General features: G+C 41.8%; 1 protein-coding gene across 4 annotated transcripts in view; it reads right to left on the bottom strand.

Moving 5' to 3' along the window:
* Nucleotides 1–16,888, bottom strand: part of PDE7B (phosphodiesterase 7B) — a 576,923-nt gene that overhangs the window by 10,651 nt on the left and 549,384 nt on the right. For all 4 annotated transcript variants that reach the window (XM_019420496.2, XM_019420494.2, XM_019420495.2 and 1 more), the window contains 3 exons: nt 6,376–6,467; nt 3,655–3,799; nt 1,623–1,719 (listed from right to left, as the gene is read on the bottom strand). In XM_019420496.2, the coding sequence (XP_019276041.2) occupies nt 1,623–1,719; nt 3,655–3,799; nt 6,376–6,467 (334 nt within the window). The remainder of the gene's footprint in view (nt 1–1,622; nt 1,720–3,654; nt 3,800–6,375; nt 6,468–16,888) is intronic.

Consider the following 16,888-nt stretch of genomic DNA (forward strand, 5'->3'; position numbering starts at 1 on the left):
GAACTTCTGCTCAACCATAATGCTATTAAATAAGAAGGACCCGACATACCCTCTCTGTATTCCTTTCTCTGCCTGACATGCCAGAGCAAAGTGCATGGTAGCTCACCTTTCGTGGTTAGAGTTACAAATGTTCTAGGTTGTTCCATCTTACAATGCTGCACGTGCATATATTATTAGGGCAACACCTGGTTTTGGTGAGATCTTATGGATTACCTTCCTTTGATCCACGTAGTTAGTAACTTCACCACGTAGTTAGTAACTTCAATACACCCATTCCATGGGCCTTATTTTTGGCACAAGGGACATGGCCTGTTTCTCAAGTTGCTTATAATCCAAATAGGATGCAAGATAAGCAAATGAAAGGGTTAAACTGCCGCAGTGCCAACTGCATGGTTGAGTCAAAACCAAAGGGACACAGTAGAATCTCTTTCCTGTCCCATTGTTTGATTTCCAAACATGAAGATCTTAGCCCTTCTCTCATGTTGCCATTTCAGTATTTTCTATATCATAAAGGAAATACTTATCTAATCTAAACCTCCTGCTCCAATTTCATCATATTTCCTGTGTTTTCTCTCAGAGGAGATTTTATATCATAGGCAACTTGAACTGATCTTCTGACTTCTAACCACTCACGCTCAATTGAAATGAAATTACATAGGGTTGTGGGCACTTCACGAGCGCTTTTTCTCTGAGTGAAAGAGACAGTGGCCAGAGCCTTCTGGCCCCACATGAACCCAATCCCTTTTGCTTTGTCTTGTGTCTTTGGGACCATCTCAATGTCCCTGACACATCTTTTGATGGAAGCTTCTCCAAAAGGCTCACCGTTGCTACTTGACCTCCCCACGGAGCTGGTATGTGGGACACTTCAGGCTTCGTTTGTTCTCAGCCTCTCAAACCCGATCCTGTCACTAACATCAGGGCACTGCTGTACCTGAACAAACATCCTGAGCACTGAAACCAGGTCTGAAGAAATAAGGCTGGGTTTAAAGGCCGATATGCCACCCAGTGTCAAGATCCTGTTGGCTAATTCATTGCCTTATTTCTGAATGAGGTTAATGTCTTAAAACTTATACTCTAACTCGGGGCCATTTCTCTTCTCACTGAATATGTTTGAGAGGATGAGTTCAATTCTTGGTCAGCTGTGCTCTGTTTCATTAACTTTATTTAAGAAAGACAGGGGAAGGACTAGAGACAGAGTCTGAGTCCCGTCAGAGTGGAAAACATTGACCCCAAATGGCATTTAGCCTTTAGGCTGTGCTAAACTCATTAAAATGAAGGTCAGAGTAAAAATCAAGCTGTCCCTTACATTCTCATATCCACAGAGGAAAGTCATTAAAAAATTACACACATACACACACATGCACATTTATCTCCCACTTTTGCTCATTTTTATCACCTCTCTTTACTACCTGTTTGCACATAGTAAGACATTGTTATTTATTTTTAAGTTATTTCCAAAAAAGGTCTGGATGGTTTGCAAGAGAGTGGAAGAGAAAGGTTACGATAATAAGAGTTGATGAAAGAACAAATGTCATGATAGATTAGCCATTTCCTGTTTTATTAGGATAAATGCCTAAAAGGAAGAGGGGCACTGAAAACTCAGCTGTCAGATCAGTACTAACCTTGCCTGTAGAATTCTTCACAGACCCTTTCACTCCATTGCTTGCTCATCTCCCAAATTCTACAAGGATTGCAAATGTCAGCACACTTCAAGGCGATCTGAGAAATGACAGGGCAGGGAGAGATGGTCAGAGGATGATCCTTCAGCAGCAAATGTATCCGAAGCCCAAGGGGCTGTCCGACCCGCCAGTGTGCCTCAGGTACCAAGCCCGTGTTTACAGAGTGCCTCTTCAGGAAACAGCACTTACTCACCGCCGCACAAAACCTTCATTCAGAATTCCCACTTTATAGCTATGAGAAGGAGAGAAGAGCCACCGTCCAAGGACACGGAGCTTCCTGGAGGAGGCTTGGGGTGGGTAGGCCAAGGAAAGCCATGGCCTGGCTCCTTCTACTGCCCCACCCTTCATGGGCAAGGAAGCCGCAGGGGCCCGGTCAGGCTCAAGTGAGATCATTTGGACCTCATTCTCACAGTGGCCACATTGACAGACTCCATGTATCGCTTCAATTTATTTGCCCTCCTGTGCCCGTGTCTGTGTGTAAGCAAGCTCAAACTGCAGTCCAGGGAGCTAAGTCCTATCAAACCTTGGAGTGTGTTGTTTGCAAAGCTAACTCAAAGCTTACCGCACACTGGTCTGGATCGGGGAGGCCAGCTTTTGTCAATAATGCTGACCCTAAGAGGGTTACCATGAATTCCCAGAAAAGTAGATTCTCACCCTTCCCCACCAACCACCGAGATGGGCTCCTGGTAGCGTGCCCTGCCCACCAGCAGTGCCTATTTGTTTTGATCTAGTTCCTTGGCATCACAGAATCACTGGCATCTGGGAAAGCCCCAATCATATTAACTTACAAATTTGATTGTTCCTTTATTTTCTGGTTAATGGGGAAGCCAGTAACTACTAGAGTAGGAAAGGGGTAGAAGCGTCCTCCAGGTTCTGCCCTTTGGGAATTCATTTACAATTCATTTGCGTCAGCAAGCTTTCCCTTTGAAATGCAAATTTTCAGGCCAAATCTTTCAGCAACTCCCAACTTGGCTGGAGTCAGGAAAACCAGATACCTGGTTGATCGTTGTGACACTCCGGGAATAGAAAGACTAGTTTGGAAAAAAAGGAGGGAGACGTAGTTCTACAGCTGGGAAGGAGGTATTTCCTGGGAAGGATGGGGCACTTTGGACAGCTGCAGGGGGCATCATGAAAGCATGGGACAAAAAAACACTATTCTGTTCAGTCTGCAAGGCGCGGTTCAGTTTCCCTGGTCAAAGTTGGTCTATGTACGTGAATCCAGGGTCCTTCCATCCAGTCTTTTGTGGCAGGAGGAAAGAAGGAAGACGAGAGAAAACGGAAGATCAAGAAAATGGCTGTGGTTTGGACACCAGGTCAGACTTCCAGTTCTGAGGTCCGTTTGTCCTCTTTTTCTCCTGCCACAAATGGCTTCTTGCCGTGGAAAGAAGCCAAAAGCACTGGGCCTGATACGATTCGGTTCATTCAATTAACCTTAACATAGTTTATTTATTGATGTCTAAAAATGGCAAGACTAGGTACACATGTTTGTGAGAATATGAGTTTAGCTAGTAACAGGAAGTAAAGCAGGGTTTGATTAAATAGGTTTTATATGAAGGAACGGCTACTCGTTTTTCAGTTTTTGTTTGTGCCATAGTTAACATAATGTATCTTTGTGTTACAGAAACAGTATTTCTAAATCTCGCAGGTATGACCGTGGTCAATTTTACATCAAGCCACAAAATGTTGTAGATTCTTACTACATACAATTCCCCAGCAGGGCTACTATGTGGGGTACCAGTTACCAGATAAGGAAAAGTGAGATATTATCAACTTACTGACATGAAACCCAGATTTCGCTTGCTTGGAAACCGCTTAAAAATTTCATGTGTCTCAGAGCTTTCAATAAAGTAGGTCACCGCTCTAACTTCTACCCTGGGGGATACTCCATCTCACATGTACTAAAATTATCGATCATGTCCCCAAGTGCTTTTACTCAGCAAGGATAAGGGCCTTTATTGTTGTTGTTGTTGTTTACCTGAAGCATAAAGTGCCTGTCGTGTACATCCTCCAGTCTTAAATCTTCATTGTGGAGGTGAGCTTTCAACCTGGTCAAAAATTCATTCTGTCTATTGATGTCTGTTGCCAATATCAAGGAGCCCAGCTGCTGTTCAATATCCTGTCTGCATCCACAAGAGGGAAAGAGAAAACACACACACGAAGCAAATACTTTTGAGGTAGGTGATTGATTCTGTCACCATCAGGTGGTTTAGAATCTCATTTCTGCCTTTGATTCTGTTTGTTACTCAAAGTCAAGTCCCTCCGAGCCCAAGGGCCAGTCTGTCCTCCACCACCACTTCTGTCTTTGGTCAGGAGCTATGCTAGTAACTGTAGAGAGTGATTGAAATCGCGAGTGAACAAAGTTGTGGTAGTTTACACGTTGCCATGGTAACTGTGCGTCTAAAAACTGCATGCATGCCTTAAGTAGGACACAAAAAGACTGACAGAATCACAGAAGTTTAGGTTGTGCTTTTAAAGAGCTGAAGCCAGCTCAAACATTCAGATTTGCATGGAGAAAGGGCATGATAATTAGTAATAATAAGGAAGACAATAATAATGGCTGATACTACATGGTATGGAAAGATCCATCAATTGAACAAAACAGACTGGAGAAAGTTACTGGAACTTCAGAAAGAATAATAGGTAGTTAAGACACTTAAAAACCAACGGGCAAGCAATATGTTAGTCGACAAATGGTATATAAGGAAAATGAGACATTTTGGAAACATAAGCGAGTTAAAGCTTTACCTCACACATAGAAAGTAATCAATGGAAGACAAGACCCATAGCAATTTTAAAAATTAATCTTTAAAAATTAAGTATATATTTTTTGTATATAACATCTTCTGCATGTAGCAGTTTATATTAAGTTGATGTCGCTTAAGTTTGAACCCGTTCTTTACTCCTCTGCCCCCCCCCCCCCCCCCGCCAATGTTTTGGGCATATGGGTCATACTTTACATCCTTTTACTTTGTAGAGTGCATTGAGCACACAGAGTTTAATGAATAGGTATAAAGTAAATGTCTGTAATCACCAGCCAGGTTGAGACCATGAACAAACAGGCAACTGCATGCAAATACTGGCCACTGTACTTCCCACCACATCCCTTTTCAGACTCTTGCATCACAATTATTCTTTCTACAAAAGTGATTTATAACACTGCATCCCATAAAGACAGAAAAATATGGTATTTTATTTGGAATCCATAGGGATGCGTAGGAGTATCTCAGGAAATGAGTATAACTGAGCAACCAGCAGGATTAGTGTTGGTATTACAGAAACAAGTCTGGTCCTGCGTTCTTCCTCCTTTTTTCCTTCAGTTTTATTCTTCCTTGTCTGCCCTCTCTCCTTCTTTCCCTTCTCTTCTTTCTTTAGCTGCCCCTGCCACTTACCTCCTCCTCCTTTCTTCTCTTTCTTACTTGATTTCTTACTCAAGTTTTTAGTTCTTATTTTATTTTATTTTATTTTATTTTTGAGAGACAGAGAGAGAAAGAGTGAGACAGAGAGAGTGAGCACAAGCAAGGGAGGGGCAGAGGGAAGGAGAGACAGAACCCCAAGTCTGATGCAGGGCTCCAACTCAGGGACTGTGAGAGCATCACCTGAGCTGAGATAAAGAGTTGGATGCTCAACTGACTGCGCCTCCCAGGCACCCCAAGTTTTTAGTTCTTTTGCATTTAATTCTTTTGATCTTTGCAAGCACTGTAGCAAAAAACACGGGATTTTATTCCGTGCATGAAGATTGGTTTTATTTCATCCCAGGAGGTAAAAAGCTATCAGAACTGAAGTTCTTCCTGCAAATTCCACATTCCTCTGGGTGCTAGGGAACAGCACCAGATAGTATCACAAGGCCGGGAATAAGCATGAGCCAGAGCATACTGCCTGTTCTATATAGACTCAACTTGGCACTTGACTTTAACTTATGCACCCTTCGCAATTCTTCAGAAAGGAGGGTGCAGGGATCTATCTACTCTTTTAACTCTCTTGGGCCCTGTGCATTTAATTTAACAGATCAGAATTAGTGGTGACCTTGGAAGATGTTACAGCAACTAATTAGGGACCACGTGGAAAATGAGGCAATGGCTTTGGATTTAGTAGGGCTTGGCCTAAATACCTGGGCTAACAAACAGTGGACCAGGAAACTAGTATTTCCCCTTCTGTTTAAAATGCAACAGACATAGGTAAATTAATGGCCAAAACAATGGCTGGGGCCAATTCAGTTACTTAACAAAAGACATTTCAGGAAAGAATTTCTGACTTCTATTTTTGCTAAGATTGGCAATTACAAAACAAACTTGATTGAACTAGTGTTAAATCTAGCTTGAGATCTCCTGTGTTCCTGCTTGATAAATATTTATTATTTGGATCTTTATAGGAGGACAATTTTGCTAACATAACAGACAGGGATTTGACAAAGTGGAGCATTGATGCTGAAGAGTGTGAAAGCTGAGAGCTGTTTATTATCCTTTTTCCTGATGTCAGGTCATAGACTATCCAAGGCCCGTTCAAAGCTCAGGGAGAGACGTGGATTCTGGGCTGCTGTAACTGACACTGAGTCTCCTCTGATCGACAACCAAGCGCAGGCAGGAAGCACAGCCGGCTGGCTCCCCGCCATCAGCCCTGGGGTCTCAAGCATGCCCTAGAGAAAGCAGCTTATCTCCAACGTGTGGACATCAGTATGTTTCATCTCTACGCCACTTACGTCATTTCCTTTGGCAAGTGAGCAAGAAGCCTTGATTCTCGAAGCATGCCTATTGTAGATCGCCAGTGGTGATTCTCCAGCACAGACATATTCTAGAAAGAAAGAAAATTAAAGCTATAAATGAGAGAGAAGTCAGATTCTGATCTTTCACACTGAACAGTTTCACCGAGTATTTTCATTTCAGCCAGTTGATACTTGCTGACAAAGAGGCAGACGAGAAAAGAAACATGAAAGAAAACCACCACAAGGCCTATCATGATGGTGGGATAGTGGCAGGGCTGACCCTTGTGACTCTCCGTTGGAGGACTGAATGAGAGTCTATTTCTGGTGTCATTCTCTCTTGCCAATGCCCCCATTTTGGGTAGCTCAATCAGGCAGCACTCAACGTAGAAGAAAAAAAGTGAAGCAGGTAAAAATAGGTAGTAATGGATCCCATGTGGCTATATATATAACTATCCAAGATTATACTACTCAGCTAAACAGAGGCAGGTCCCACAACCTCTACTCTGATCTACTGCACTGACCATCGTTTCTTTCTTTTTTAAAAATTATTTATTTATTTTGAGAGAGAGAGGGGAGGAGGGGCAGAGAGAGAGAGAGAGAGAGAACCCAAGGCAAGCTCCATGCTGTCAGCACAGAGCCTGATGTGGGGCTCGAACTCACGAAGCATGAGATTGTGACCTGAGCTGAAATCAAGAGTCAGACACGTAACCGACTGAGCCACCCAGGTGCCCCCTGGCCATTGTTTCTTAATACTGATAAGAACCTTCTGTGTCTGAACCACCTCGGAAGCTGGTGACATACTCGGATTTCTGAGGCCCGGTCAACTCAGTTTTGATTTGGTAGGTTTGTGGTAAGTAATTTTTATGTTAACTCAAGTTTGAAAACCACTGCCATGGAAGCAGTACTATCAATAATCTTCGTGACCAGTATATTGGCATGTGGCCCATTAGGTCTGAGTTTGAATCCACAATTACTTCCTTCTTCAATTATCTTGATATTTCTTCCCTTGTGGGAACCTCTACTATGTTCCATCTCTCTTCTGACTTTATTGTTATCTTACATATGCTGCTGTGTACACATTAGCTAGCTGGTTAAATAATGACTATTTCTTACAATCCATTGTGCTTTATTCTAATAGAATAGAGCCCCTCTAGTCCCTAGGAAATATTTTTGCTCTATTTTCTTATTTATTTATTCATTCTCCATTTTTTTTCATATGGGGTTATAAACTTACACAAAACACAGGAAGATCGATTCATTAAAAATAAGGAGGTATTGCATGATTTTGCCTATCTGAGGTACTCAGAGTCAAATTCATAAAGACAGAAGATAGCCAGGAGTTGGGGTAATAGGGAGTTGTTATGTAATGGGTACAGAGTTTCAGCTTTGCAAGGTGAAAAGAATTCTAGAGATGGAGGGTGGCAATGCACTTAATGCCATTGAACTGTACACTTAGCAATGGTGGGCCGCCTGGGTGGCTCAGTTGATGAAACACCTGACTCTTGATTTTGGCTCAGGTCACGATCTCATGGTTCGTGGGATCAAGCCCTGCATGGGCTCTTTGTGGACAGCACAGAGCTTTCTTGGGGTTCTCTTCCCCTCTCTCTCTGTCCCTCCCTACCTCTCACTCTCTAAATAAATAAATAAATAAATAAATAAATAAATAAATATTAAAAAATGGTGAAGATGGTGAACTTTGTATTATGTTAATTTTGCCACAGTCAAAAAAAAAAAAAAAAAGTGAGAGGGAAGAAGCAAGGAGACTAAACGGAGCCAGGAGACAGATGGGGAAACATTCCATTATCATGCCCACCCCCCGCTATACCTGAGTCACCCACACAATGCTCAACTTCTTCAGCAAATGAGAACAGAGAAGCATCATGAGTGATACAGTCTAGGGTCCATTAGGAAAAAGCAAGTTCAAGAAAACGTCAACTGTTCTTGGTTCTAACGCCAGACAATGATTTCTCTCCAGGACTTTGTAGAATGAGCTTCATGAGGCAGAGTCTTGTATCATCAGGTCCTCTGTATAGGCTGTTCTATTGCTCTTTGTTTCTCTCCTTGCCAAGAAGTTACTATTTATTCACCACTTGACTATGTTTGAAGCAGTGATGAAATTTTGTCCCTTTTATCAACTGGTCTATTATCTCCTTTTGGGCACGAGCCACATACAACACAAGAGAATGTTTATTATAAATCACGTGCCAGACTAATTTGTTTTGACTGTAAAGATTTATGAGAGCCAAGAGTGATAGGTTAGTGTGATGTCATCGATGTTCTATACTGCTGTGACATTTAGTTCAGTCACTCATCAGCACTCACTTGCAAGACTAATTCTCGTAGATGTGGCCATGAGTGCCCTCATGTGAGTTTTTTAAGGGGCCAGAAAACTGTAACAAGACCTGATGATAAATGACACCTTATCCCCGTTGAGTGGAAAAAAGAGCGTCTGGAGGGTTGCCTTAAGCATTGTTATTCATGCCTGCCTGATTTTTACATCTTCATTAATAATTTTCCTGAAGACAGGATAAAAGGATACTTGAGAAATTGGCTTGTGAGACCATATTTAGAGATGAGCACTGGGGAAGTGGAAGGGAACTGAGTGAGCCTGGAGGCTGGCACAGAATAAAAGACAATAGAATACATGATTACAGTCACAACTTTTCGTGGAACAGTCGTTATAAATAAAAGTATATTTTGGCCAGAACTGTGTTAGAAGTAGGAGTACTTCAGTGGATTCCAGTCAATAAGAAAAAGAGGGGGGGGGGACCTAACATTTATGAAGCACTTACTGTGTACCTGCTAGTACAACATGTACTGGTTTACATGATCTCATTCAATCCTTACATAACTTTCTACTGTTTTTATCATTAACTCACAGATACTAAAAATCTCAGGTTTCTCTGAAGGGCTGCACAGCTAGCGAGTGGTTGAAGAAGGCCTTAAACCCAGGCCTGCCGGATCTCAAGGCTGAAGCTTTGCACACACCCCTTGCTGCCTCCCAAGAATTTCCTCTGTGTGGCCATATCCAAGCATTCAGAAACCTGACATTTATAAACTGATGAAGGCCTACAGTTATGCTTAATTTTCCACAAGTTACCTATAGTTGCTGCTTTAAGGTCTAAGGTTGATGATTTTATTTTGATGTCAGTTTCTAGCCCCACATTGGAATCTTCATGTTTAACTTTAAATGTAGTTTCACTGCGAAAACTCTTGTAGTGGGAACGTTATGAGTTGAGTAGACTGAAGCTGTGTTGGGGGAGAACTCATCTGGCAGCCACTTTTAGCCCTCATGTGTGATGAGACCTGTTGGTCTCATGTTCTTGCAACACGGAGTCACTAATGCCCATCCCTTCCTTTCATTGAAGTGACCCTTTTTCAGTGCTTTATTATCCTTCTTATTCTAACCTACTTCAATCCGTCCTCCCTACAGCTTCCAGAATCCGTCCTCCTTACAGCTTGTTCACTGGACAGGTTTTTTGTTTTTTGTTTTTTGTTTTTTTTTTTTTTACCATCTCCTTAATCATTGGTTGAAATATAAACTAATATTTTTTGACTACCTATTAATATGCCAGGTGCTATGGTGGGTACTGACAATGGAAAGATTAAGGTCCCTGCTGCCCTCAGGGACCTTACTTAATTTCAGTACGATCATGCCACCTGCTTTCTCCCATGCCCTGCTCTAAATCCTACATGATTCTTTATCAGATAAATTAAGGCTAACTCCTTCGCTCAGCATTCAATGCTATCAGAAAATTGTCCCAGCTGCCATCCTGTTCCTACATGTTTGAGATAATTGAATATCATTACCTCTCCTTTCCTCTAAAGCTCTTACAGTCCAAATAAATGATGCTGTATTAGTAAGATGACAATGTATTATTGATGTAATTATTAAATTATTAATATATGAGTCTCCTTTCAGCGTCCTTTTGTTAAGTTCATGTCTTCCAAGGTGATTTATGATCCTCTAACCCCTCTTTCTCTGTATTGACTTATCAAACTATCACCTGTCTCTCAAAGTCCACTTGAAATACTCCATCCACAAAGCCGTTTAGAATTATTCCAGTCAGAGGCAGACTTGCTTTTTCCCTGAGTCATGTAGCTCTTTCTTTTGGCATTCCTCAAGTCCCGAGTCCTGCTAGACTCAGTGCCATAGATGTATGCCAGAGTTACTCATGCACTTACCAGATTATAAGCTACATGTGAGTAGAAAGTCTGTCTTGTTCCTTTTGTATCCAGTCCACTCTAAGCCTTGCACAGAGAAAGTGCTTTCTATTAACTTACAAAATACATTCTTGGACAAATTACTTGATTTCATTCAATAAACACATTGAGCACTTACTATCTTCTAGGCACTGAGTACATCAACAAACAAAACAGACAGAGAAATAGTGGTGGCAGGGATGGGGAGAGGCAGATAATAAACAACAATTTACTATTAGAAGATAGAGAAAAGATGAGCAGGCTAGTAGAAATTTGAGAGCCTTTGAGGGTGGGGCTGGTAAGGTAGTTGGGTAAGAGGTAAGATTTGAACAAAGGCTTGAAGGTAAGAGAGAGTGTGAGAGAGAAAGTATTAGGATAAGAAGTCGGACAATGAGAGACCAGATCATGCATGGCCTTCTGGCCGTTGTAAGGATTTTGGTTTTTACTCTGAGAGAGATAAGGGGCCACTGCAAGGGGAAGGAAATTATGTAAAATTTAAATAAGATCACTTAGGAAACGGGAACCCTCTTGCACTGTTGGTGGGAATGCAAATTGGTGCAGCCACTCTGGAAAACAGTGTGGAGGTTCCTCAAAAAATTAAAAATAGACCTACCCTATGACCCAGCAATAGCACTGCTAGGAATTTACCCAAGGGATATAGGAGTACTGATGCAGAGGGGCACTGTACCCCAATGTTTATAGCAGCACTCTCAACAATAGCCAAATTATGGAAAGAGCCTAAATGTCCATCAACTGATGAATGGATAAAGAAATTGTGGTTTATATACACAATGGAGTACTATGTGGCAATGAGAAAGAATGAAATATGGCCCTTTGTAGCAACGTGGATGGAACTGGAGAGTGTTATGCTAAGTGAAATAAGCCATACAGAGAAAGACAGATACCATATGTTTTCACTCTTAGGTGGATCCTGAGAAACTTAACAGAAACCCATGGGGGAGGGGAAGGAAAAAAAAAAGAGGTTAGAGTGGGAGAGAGCCAAAGCATAAGAGACTCTTAAAAACTGAGAACAAACTGAGGGTTGATGGGGGGTGGGAGGGAGGGAAGGGTGGGTGATGGGTATTGAGGAGGACACATTTTGGGATGAGCACTGGGTGTTGTATGGAAACCAATTTGACAATAAATTTCATATATTGAAAAAAATAAATAAGATTACTTAGGCTGCTATGTTGCAAATGGACTTTGGTGGAAATAAGTGTACAAGCAGGTGTAGCAGGCTATTTGGGGGGTAAAAGCAGTCATCCCGGCAAGAGACAGTGAAGACTTGTCTTGGTGGTTAATCTGGCTCTGCAGGGATGGCTGCAGTGTTTTGGGCCTGAACAACTGGAAGGATGGCATTCCCATCACCTGTGGTGGGCAGGCTGTGGGTGGAGAGGGTTTACAGGAGTTCAGTGTTGGCCAGGTCAAGTTCGAGATACCTGTTGGACACGTGGGCATTACAGTGGAAATATCTAACAGCCCAAGCAGTGACCAAAACAAGAAAAGGGAAGTAAAATACTCGCATGAGTGTTGCAGTGATTCATGGACTGGAGACGGAATGTCACATAAAGGGAAAGACCATGCCGATTCATCATTCTGATAGTCTCAGCTTTAAAATCAAGCATCAGGTGTAGCAGAGACTACTCAGTGTTCACCCCCTCAATCTGTTTTCTTTTTCTCCTTACTCACAGAGCCTCAGTTTTTACCTGGTCTCATGGCTGTCTCAAAGATAACATTTTCCAGCCTCCTTTATAATTAGGTGGCATCAGTTGCCTACATTCTGACTCATTAAATGTAAGCAGAAATGTGTGGGATTTCTGGGAAACTTGTTTAAAGGGAACTGACTTCTCTGGCAAAGGCCTCTTTGTTTTTTCCCCATTCTTCCTTCTCACTGTCTGGAACGCAGAAGGGATAGCTAGAGCTCCAGCAGCTCTCTCGGGCAATGATGACAAGTGTCACATCCTCGTGACGGTAGTAACCTACAGAACTAAAAGGACTCTTGGTCCCCTCATCCTTAATTTTGTGAAGCCCCTGTGCCTGCTCTGACCTGCCAACCTCCAGGCTTCTTTTACGGAGGATAGAGATAAACTTCTGTCCTTGTTTACATCACTAATGTATCAAGTAATTTAAAGTTAATTTACTACCTTCCATTTTACGCTGGAAGAGTTAATGAAAAGCCTTCTCAATGTTTTGACCTATAAGCATGCTTGGTTTTTGTATAAGGGTGATAGCAAAGAATTTTATGACTCCAAAAAGAGTGTCACCTAACAAAGTCGAAAATGTGTGTGTGTGTGTGCACCCACCCACCCATACCTGCTCCCTGCCTTCCACGCACACTTCTTACTTCTAAGATGAACCACTGCTATCTGCTGGGAAAGACTTTCTTAGTTCTCTAAACAGAACTGACAGCTCCCTCTTGCACGCCCCCCCCCCCCCCAAGCTTATCTCCTGGTGTTCAAGACACTTCATAGCAACTTTGTTCACTGGCTGGTTCCCACATATCAGTGATCTTCACAGGTGTTTGTTCATTTACTCCTGAAAATAACTTTGAAAAACTATGCTCTTCGTGTAGCTTTTAAAATCGGTATCTAAAATCATGGATTCCAGGGTGCCTGGGTGGCTCAGTTGGTTAAGCGTCCGACTTCAGCTCAGATCATGATCTCGCAGTTTGTGAGTTCGAGCCCCACATTGGGCTCTATGCTGACCGCTCAGAGCCTGGAGCCTGCTTCAGATTCTGTGTCTCCCTCTCTCTCTCTGCCTTTCCCCTGCTCTCTCTCTCTCAAAAAGGAATAAACATCAAAAAAATTTTTAAATCATAGATTTCAATGGTAACACAAGATATAATGCTCTGCATATTTGCAACTACTGGTGTTTTAATATAAAATCATCGTATCACTCTTTTCTGTATTAAATGTATCTAAGGAAATCTAAATACCAAAGGCATTTAATCCTCATTTATCACCTGTTGAAAAAAACCACATATGAATAATTTATTCTTTGAGTTAGAATTTTAAATGGATTCTTTTCCTTCTAGAACTTATATTTCCATTCTATTTCCCCATAGAATTTTATTTTAATGAAATATATTTTTGTGTGTGAAATTCTTTTATTGTCACCTGATCATATTTCTCTGCAACAGAAATAAGTACACACACGGAAATTTTAATTTAAAAAGTATTTCTAACATCAGACTCTCAGTAGGAAATGTTTTTCCAGCTTTGAGTTTACAATGCAATTGTTATGATTGATCAAAATACATGTATGTTGCAAATCTGGAAAAAAAATTGTGGCTAGGAACAAAACTTTTCTGGCAATACATCTATTTATGAGATGGTTGGGAGAGTGATAATCTCTCAACTGTAGGAGACTTCCTTTAATATTTTTAGTTGCTCCTTTGTTGGGACAAGATACAATATGGGTGCAATCAGGCAATATGCAATATGTGGGGTGGGTGAGAGATGGGCTCTTCTTTTGTAAAGTGAGAAGAGCAGAAATACAGAAGTGGCTTGACTGGTCTGCAAGCACAGTCCAGGCAGGTCAGCGTAAAGACCTTAAGATGCATTCTGTTACCCCTCTTCCTACCTGTGTGCCCCCATGGAAAGGCTTTGTGTATTCCCCTGGGCACACAGGCCTGGTCTGAAAACTGCTGCCATACATGATTGCCATTGAGAACAGGGAGCATATCTTATTTATCTCCGTGCCCTGCTATGTGGCACAGTGCCACTTAAACAAGTCAATCTTTGTTGAGTGGATATAGTAATTAATTTCTGAAACCTTAAAGTTCGGTAGCTACAAAAGCTTAAATAACTGTTACAAGAAAAGAGTCCTGTTAATTTTTTTTTAGTCAGTATCTGAAAGAAGCCAGACTTGGGGTCTTCTGATGGGAAACCCTTATATTGAGGTGAAAGGCAAAGAGATTTTTAGAATTATTACAGTGATGGGCTCTTTCCCACTACTCATTCGTAGATATCCAGGATCAGACATACTCCAGAAATAACATATATCAGATAGCATTTGTCAATTCCAAGGTAAACAAATCAGAAAATCATCATAAATAATTTTTCATTCAATCCTTTTCATTCTTCACGTGATAAGAACTTAATGATCAATAAGAAGTGAAGTGTGGAAGTGTGTGTCTTGATTTTGTGGTCTCCCTGTCTGAGTGTTATTGACTCTGCTTGTCAGATTTCCACTCTAGGTCTCTGCATGCACTTGCTGTTGCCAATATTTCTGATCTCTCAATGTTACTCAGGTTCTGTCTTTGCTCCTGCATGGATCCAATCTGTCCATCCATCCATCCATCCATCCATCCTTCTGCTTACTCATCCAGCAAACCTCCTACCACCCAACAAATATTCACTGAACACCAGGACTGTGCCAGATGCTGAGGATACAGCAGGGAATGAGGTAGGTTTCTAGAAGCTTTCAGACAATTTGGGGGGGTTGGGGGCAGGGAATGTGGACTTCCGATCAGGCAATGGCAATTTAGAGACATGAACACTGTGATAAGGTAAGTGATGAAGGACTTTGAACTCTTACAGGAAAAGCATGGGAAATGGGCTTTTATTTATTTACTTTTTTGAGAGAGAGTGAGAGAGCATGAGCAAGGGAGGGGCAGAGGGAGAGAGAAAGAGAGAGACCCTCTTAAGCAAATGCAGAGACCAATGCAGGGCTCGATCCTATGACCATGAAGTCAAGAGTAGGATGCTTAACTCGCTGAGCCACCCAGGTACCCCAAAAATGGGCTTTTAAAGAAAAAGAAGGCTTTTGGGAAAAAGATATGTCCAAATTGAGCTCAAACGGATGAGTGAGTTAGAGAGGAATCAGAAAGTACAGTCAGTGGAGAGGAATACATTTCATTAAAATCAGCACAAGGAAGAGCATGTGTGTGAAAACCTGTAAGCAAGAGGGATACTTCCTTCCCTGTTTTATTTTTTTATCACTAAAAATGATCACTTTTAACATATTACAAATTTGACTCAGTTATTGTGTTTCCCCTAGTAGAAAGCAGGGGTTTTTATTTGTTTTGTTCATCTTCTATATTCCCAGCACCTGGTGTGTATTAAGCACTCAATGAATATTTGTTGAATGAATAAAAGAGTGAGTGATATGTTTGGTAGTTCGGACTGGATGATGCACAGAGGCCTAGTTGAGTAATAGCAGGAAAAGAAGCTGGAAAGCGTAACAGGGCCAGATCACAACAGGGTTTGCAAATCATGTTAGGATCCTTGGACTCAATCCTGAGGGAAATGGGGTTTTAAGCAGTCACCCGTGGGGTCAGACTTGAGTTTCAGGAAACTCATCCTGGCTGCACAGCAGAAGGAGTTGGAGCCAGGCCAGGCTGTGTGTGGAGAAGGAGATAATGTTGGTGCAATGCACTCAGGGGAGAGGTTGCAGTGAGCAGGTGCGGACATCCTGGTGCTTCACAGGAAGCGGCCAGTTATCTGTGTCCTCGCTAACAGGAGGATGGCTCAGTGACCATAGGCTCACCTGGCTTTCACAGTGGCTCAAAGACTAGTAGTAGCAAAGGGCAGATTGAAAAAAGAAGAAAATAATCTGAAATGCTGGTAAAGATCTGAACATGGGATGAAATGACGCAACTTGAGTATCTGCTGAAATCCCCGCCCTGTTTGGAGGCCTGCATCAGGGACCACATCGGCTCAGCAGTGTCGCACCATCTTCACGACAGTGTGCTCTCGTGTCCCTAACTCTTCATATTTGTAATTTCAAAGACGATCGTCAGCTTAGAGTTGAAAGAGTATATAGCTACCTTTGTAGGTAACAAAGCATATTGGAAATAACAAGGCTTATTAGAATTTTAATTCGGAAAAATAAAACTCTTAAAACCCGTATGGCAAAACCTGTATTTCCCTTTTTGCGGAATTGTCAAGATATCATACACCCTAAGAAGAAAACAATCCTTTTGTTCCTGAATAGCTTCACATCTGGCATTTAATAAACCACCAACCCAGGTTTTCAAATTAAATCAAGAGTCTGTTTGTCAAAGAGAATCTGGCAGAGCAGATTTGCTATCCTACAAGGTGGCTTTAAACTGTCCCCCCCACCCCCCTCCACCATTCATCTCTTTCTTTGACTAAAATCTGTTGATAAGCTGAGAGGTCTGGTGTACCATAGGAATCAGAGTGAATGACACCTTTTAAAACAGAGGACACAGGAAGAAAAACAACAATAGGAACATCATCTGTGTCTTCATTTTTAATTGCTCATGAACCAGAGAAGCAAGACTCTAGGAGATCACAGAGATGCTGAGCTCTTCCCTAACAAGCCAGGTGGTCTCCTTGAATCC

Source organism: Panthera pardus, unplaced genomic scaffold (genome assembly GCF_024362965.1).
Source record: "Panthera pardus isolate Hobbes unplaced genomic scaffold, ASM2436296v1 HiC_scaffold_17, whole genome shotgun sequence".
Lineage (NCBI taxonomy): Eukaryota > Metazoa > Chordata > Mammalia > Carnivora > Felidae > Panthera > Panthera pardus.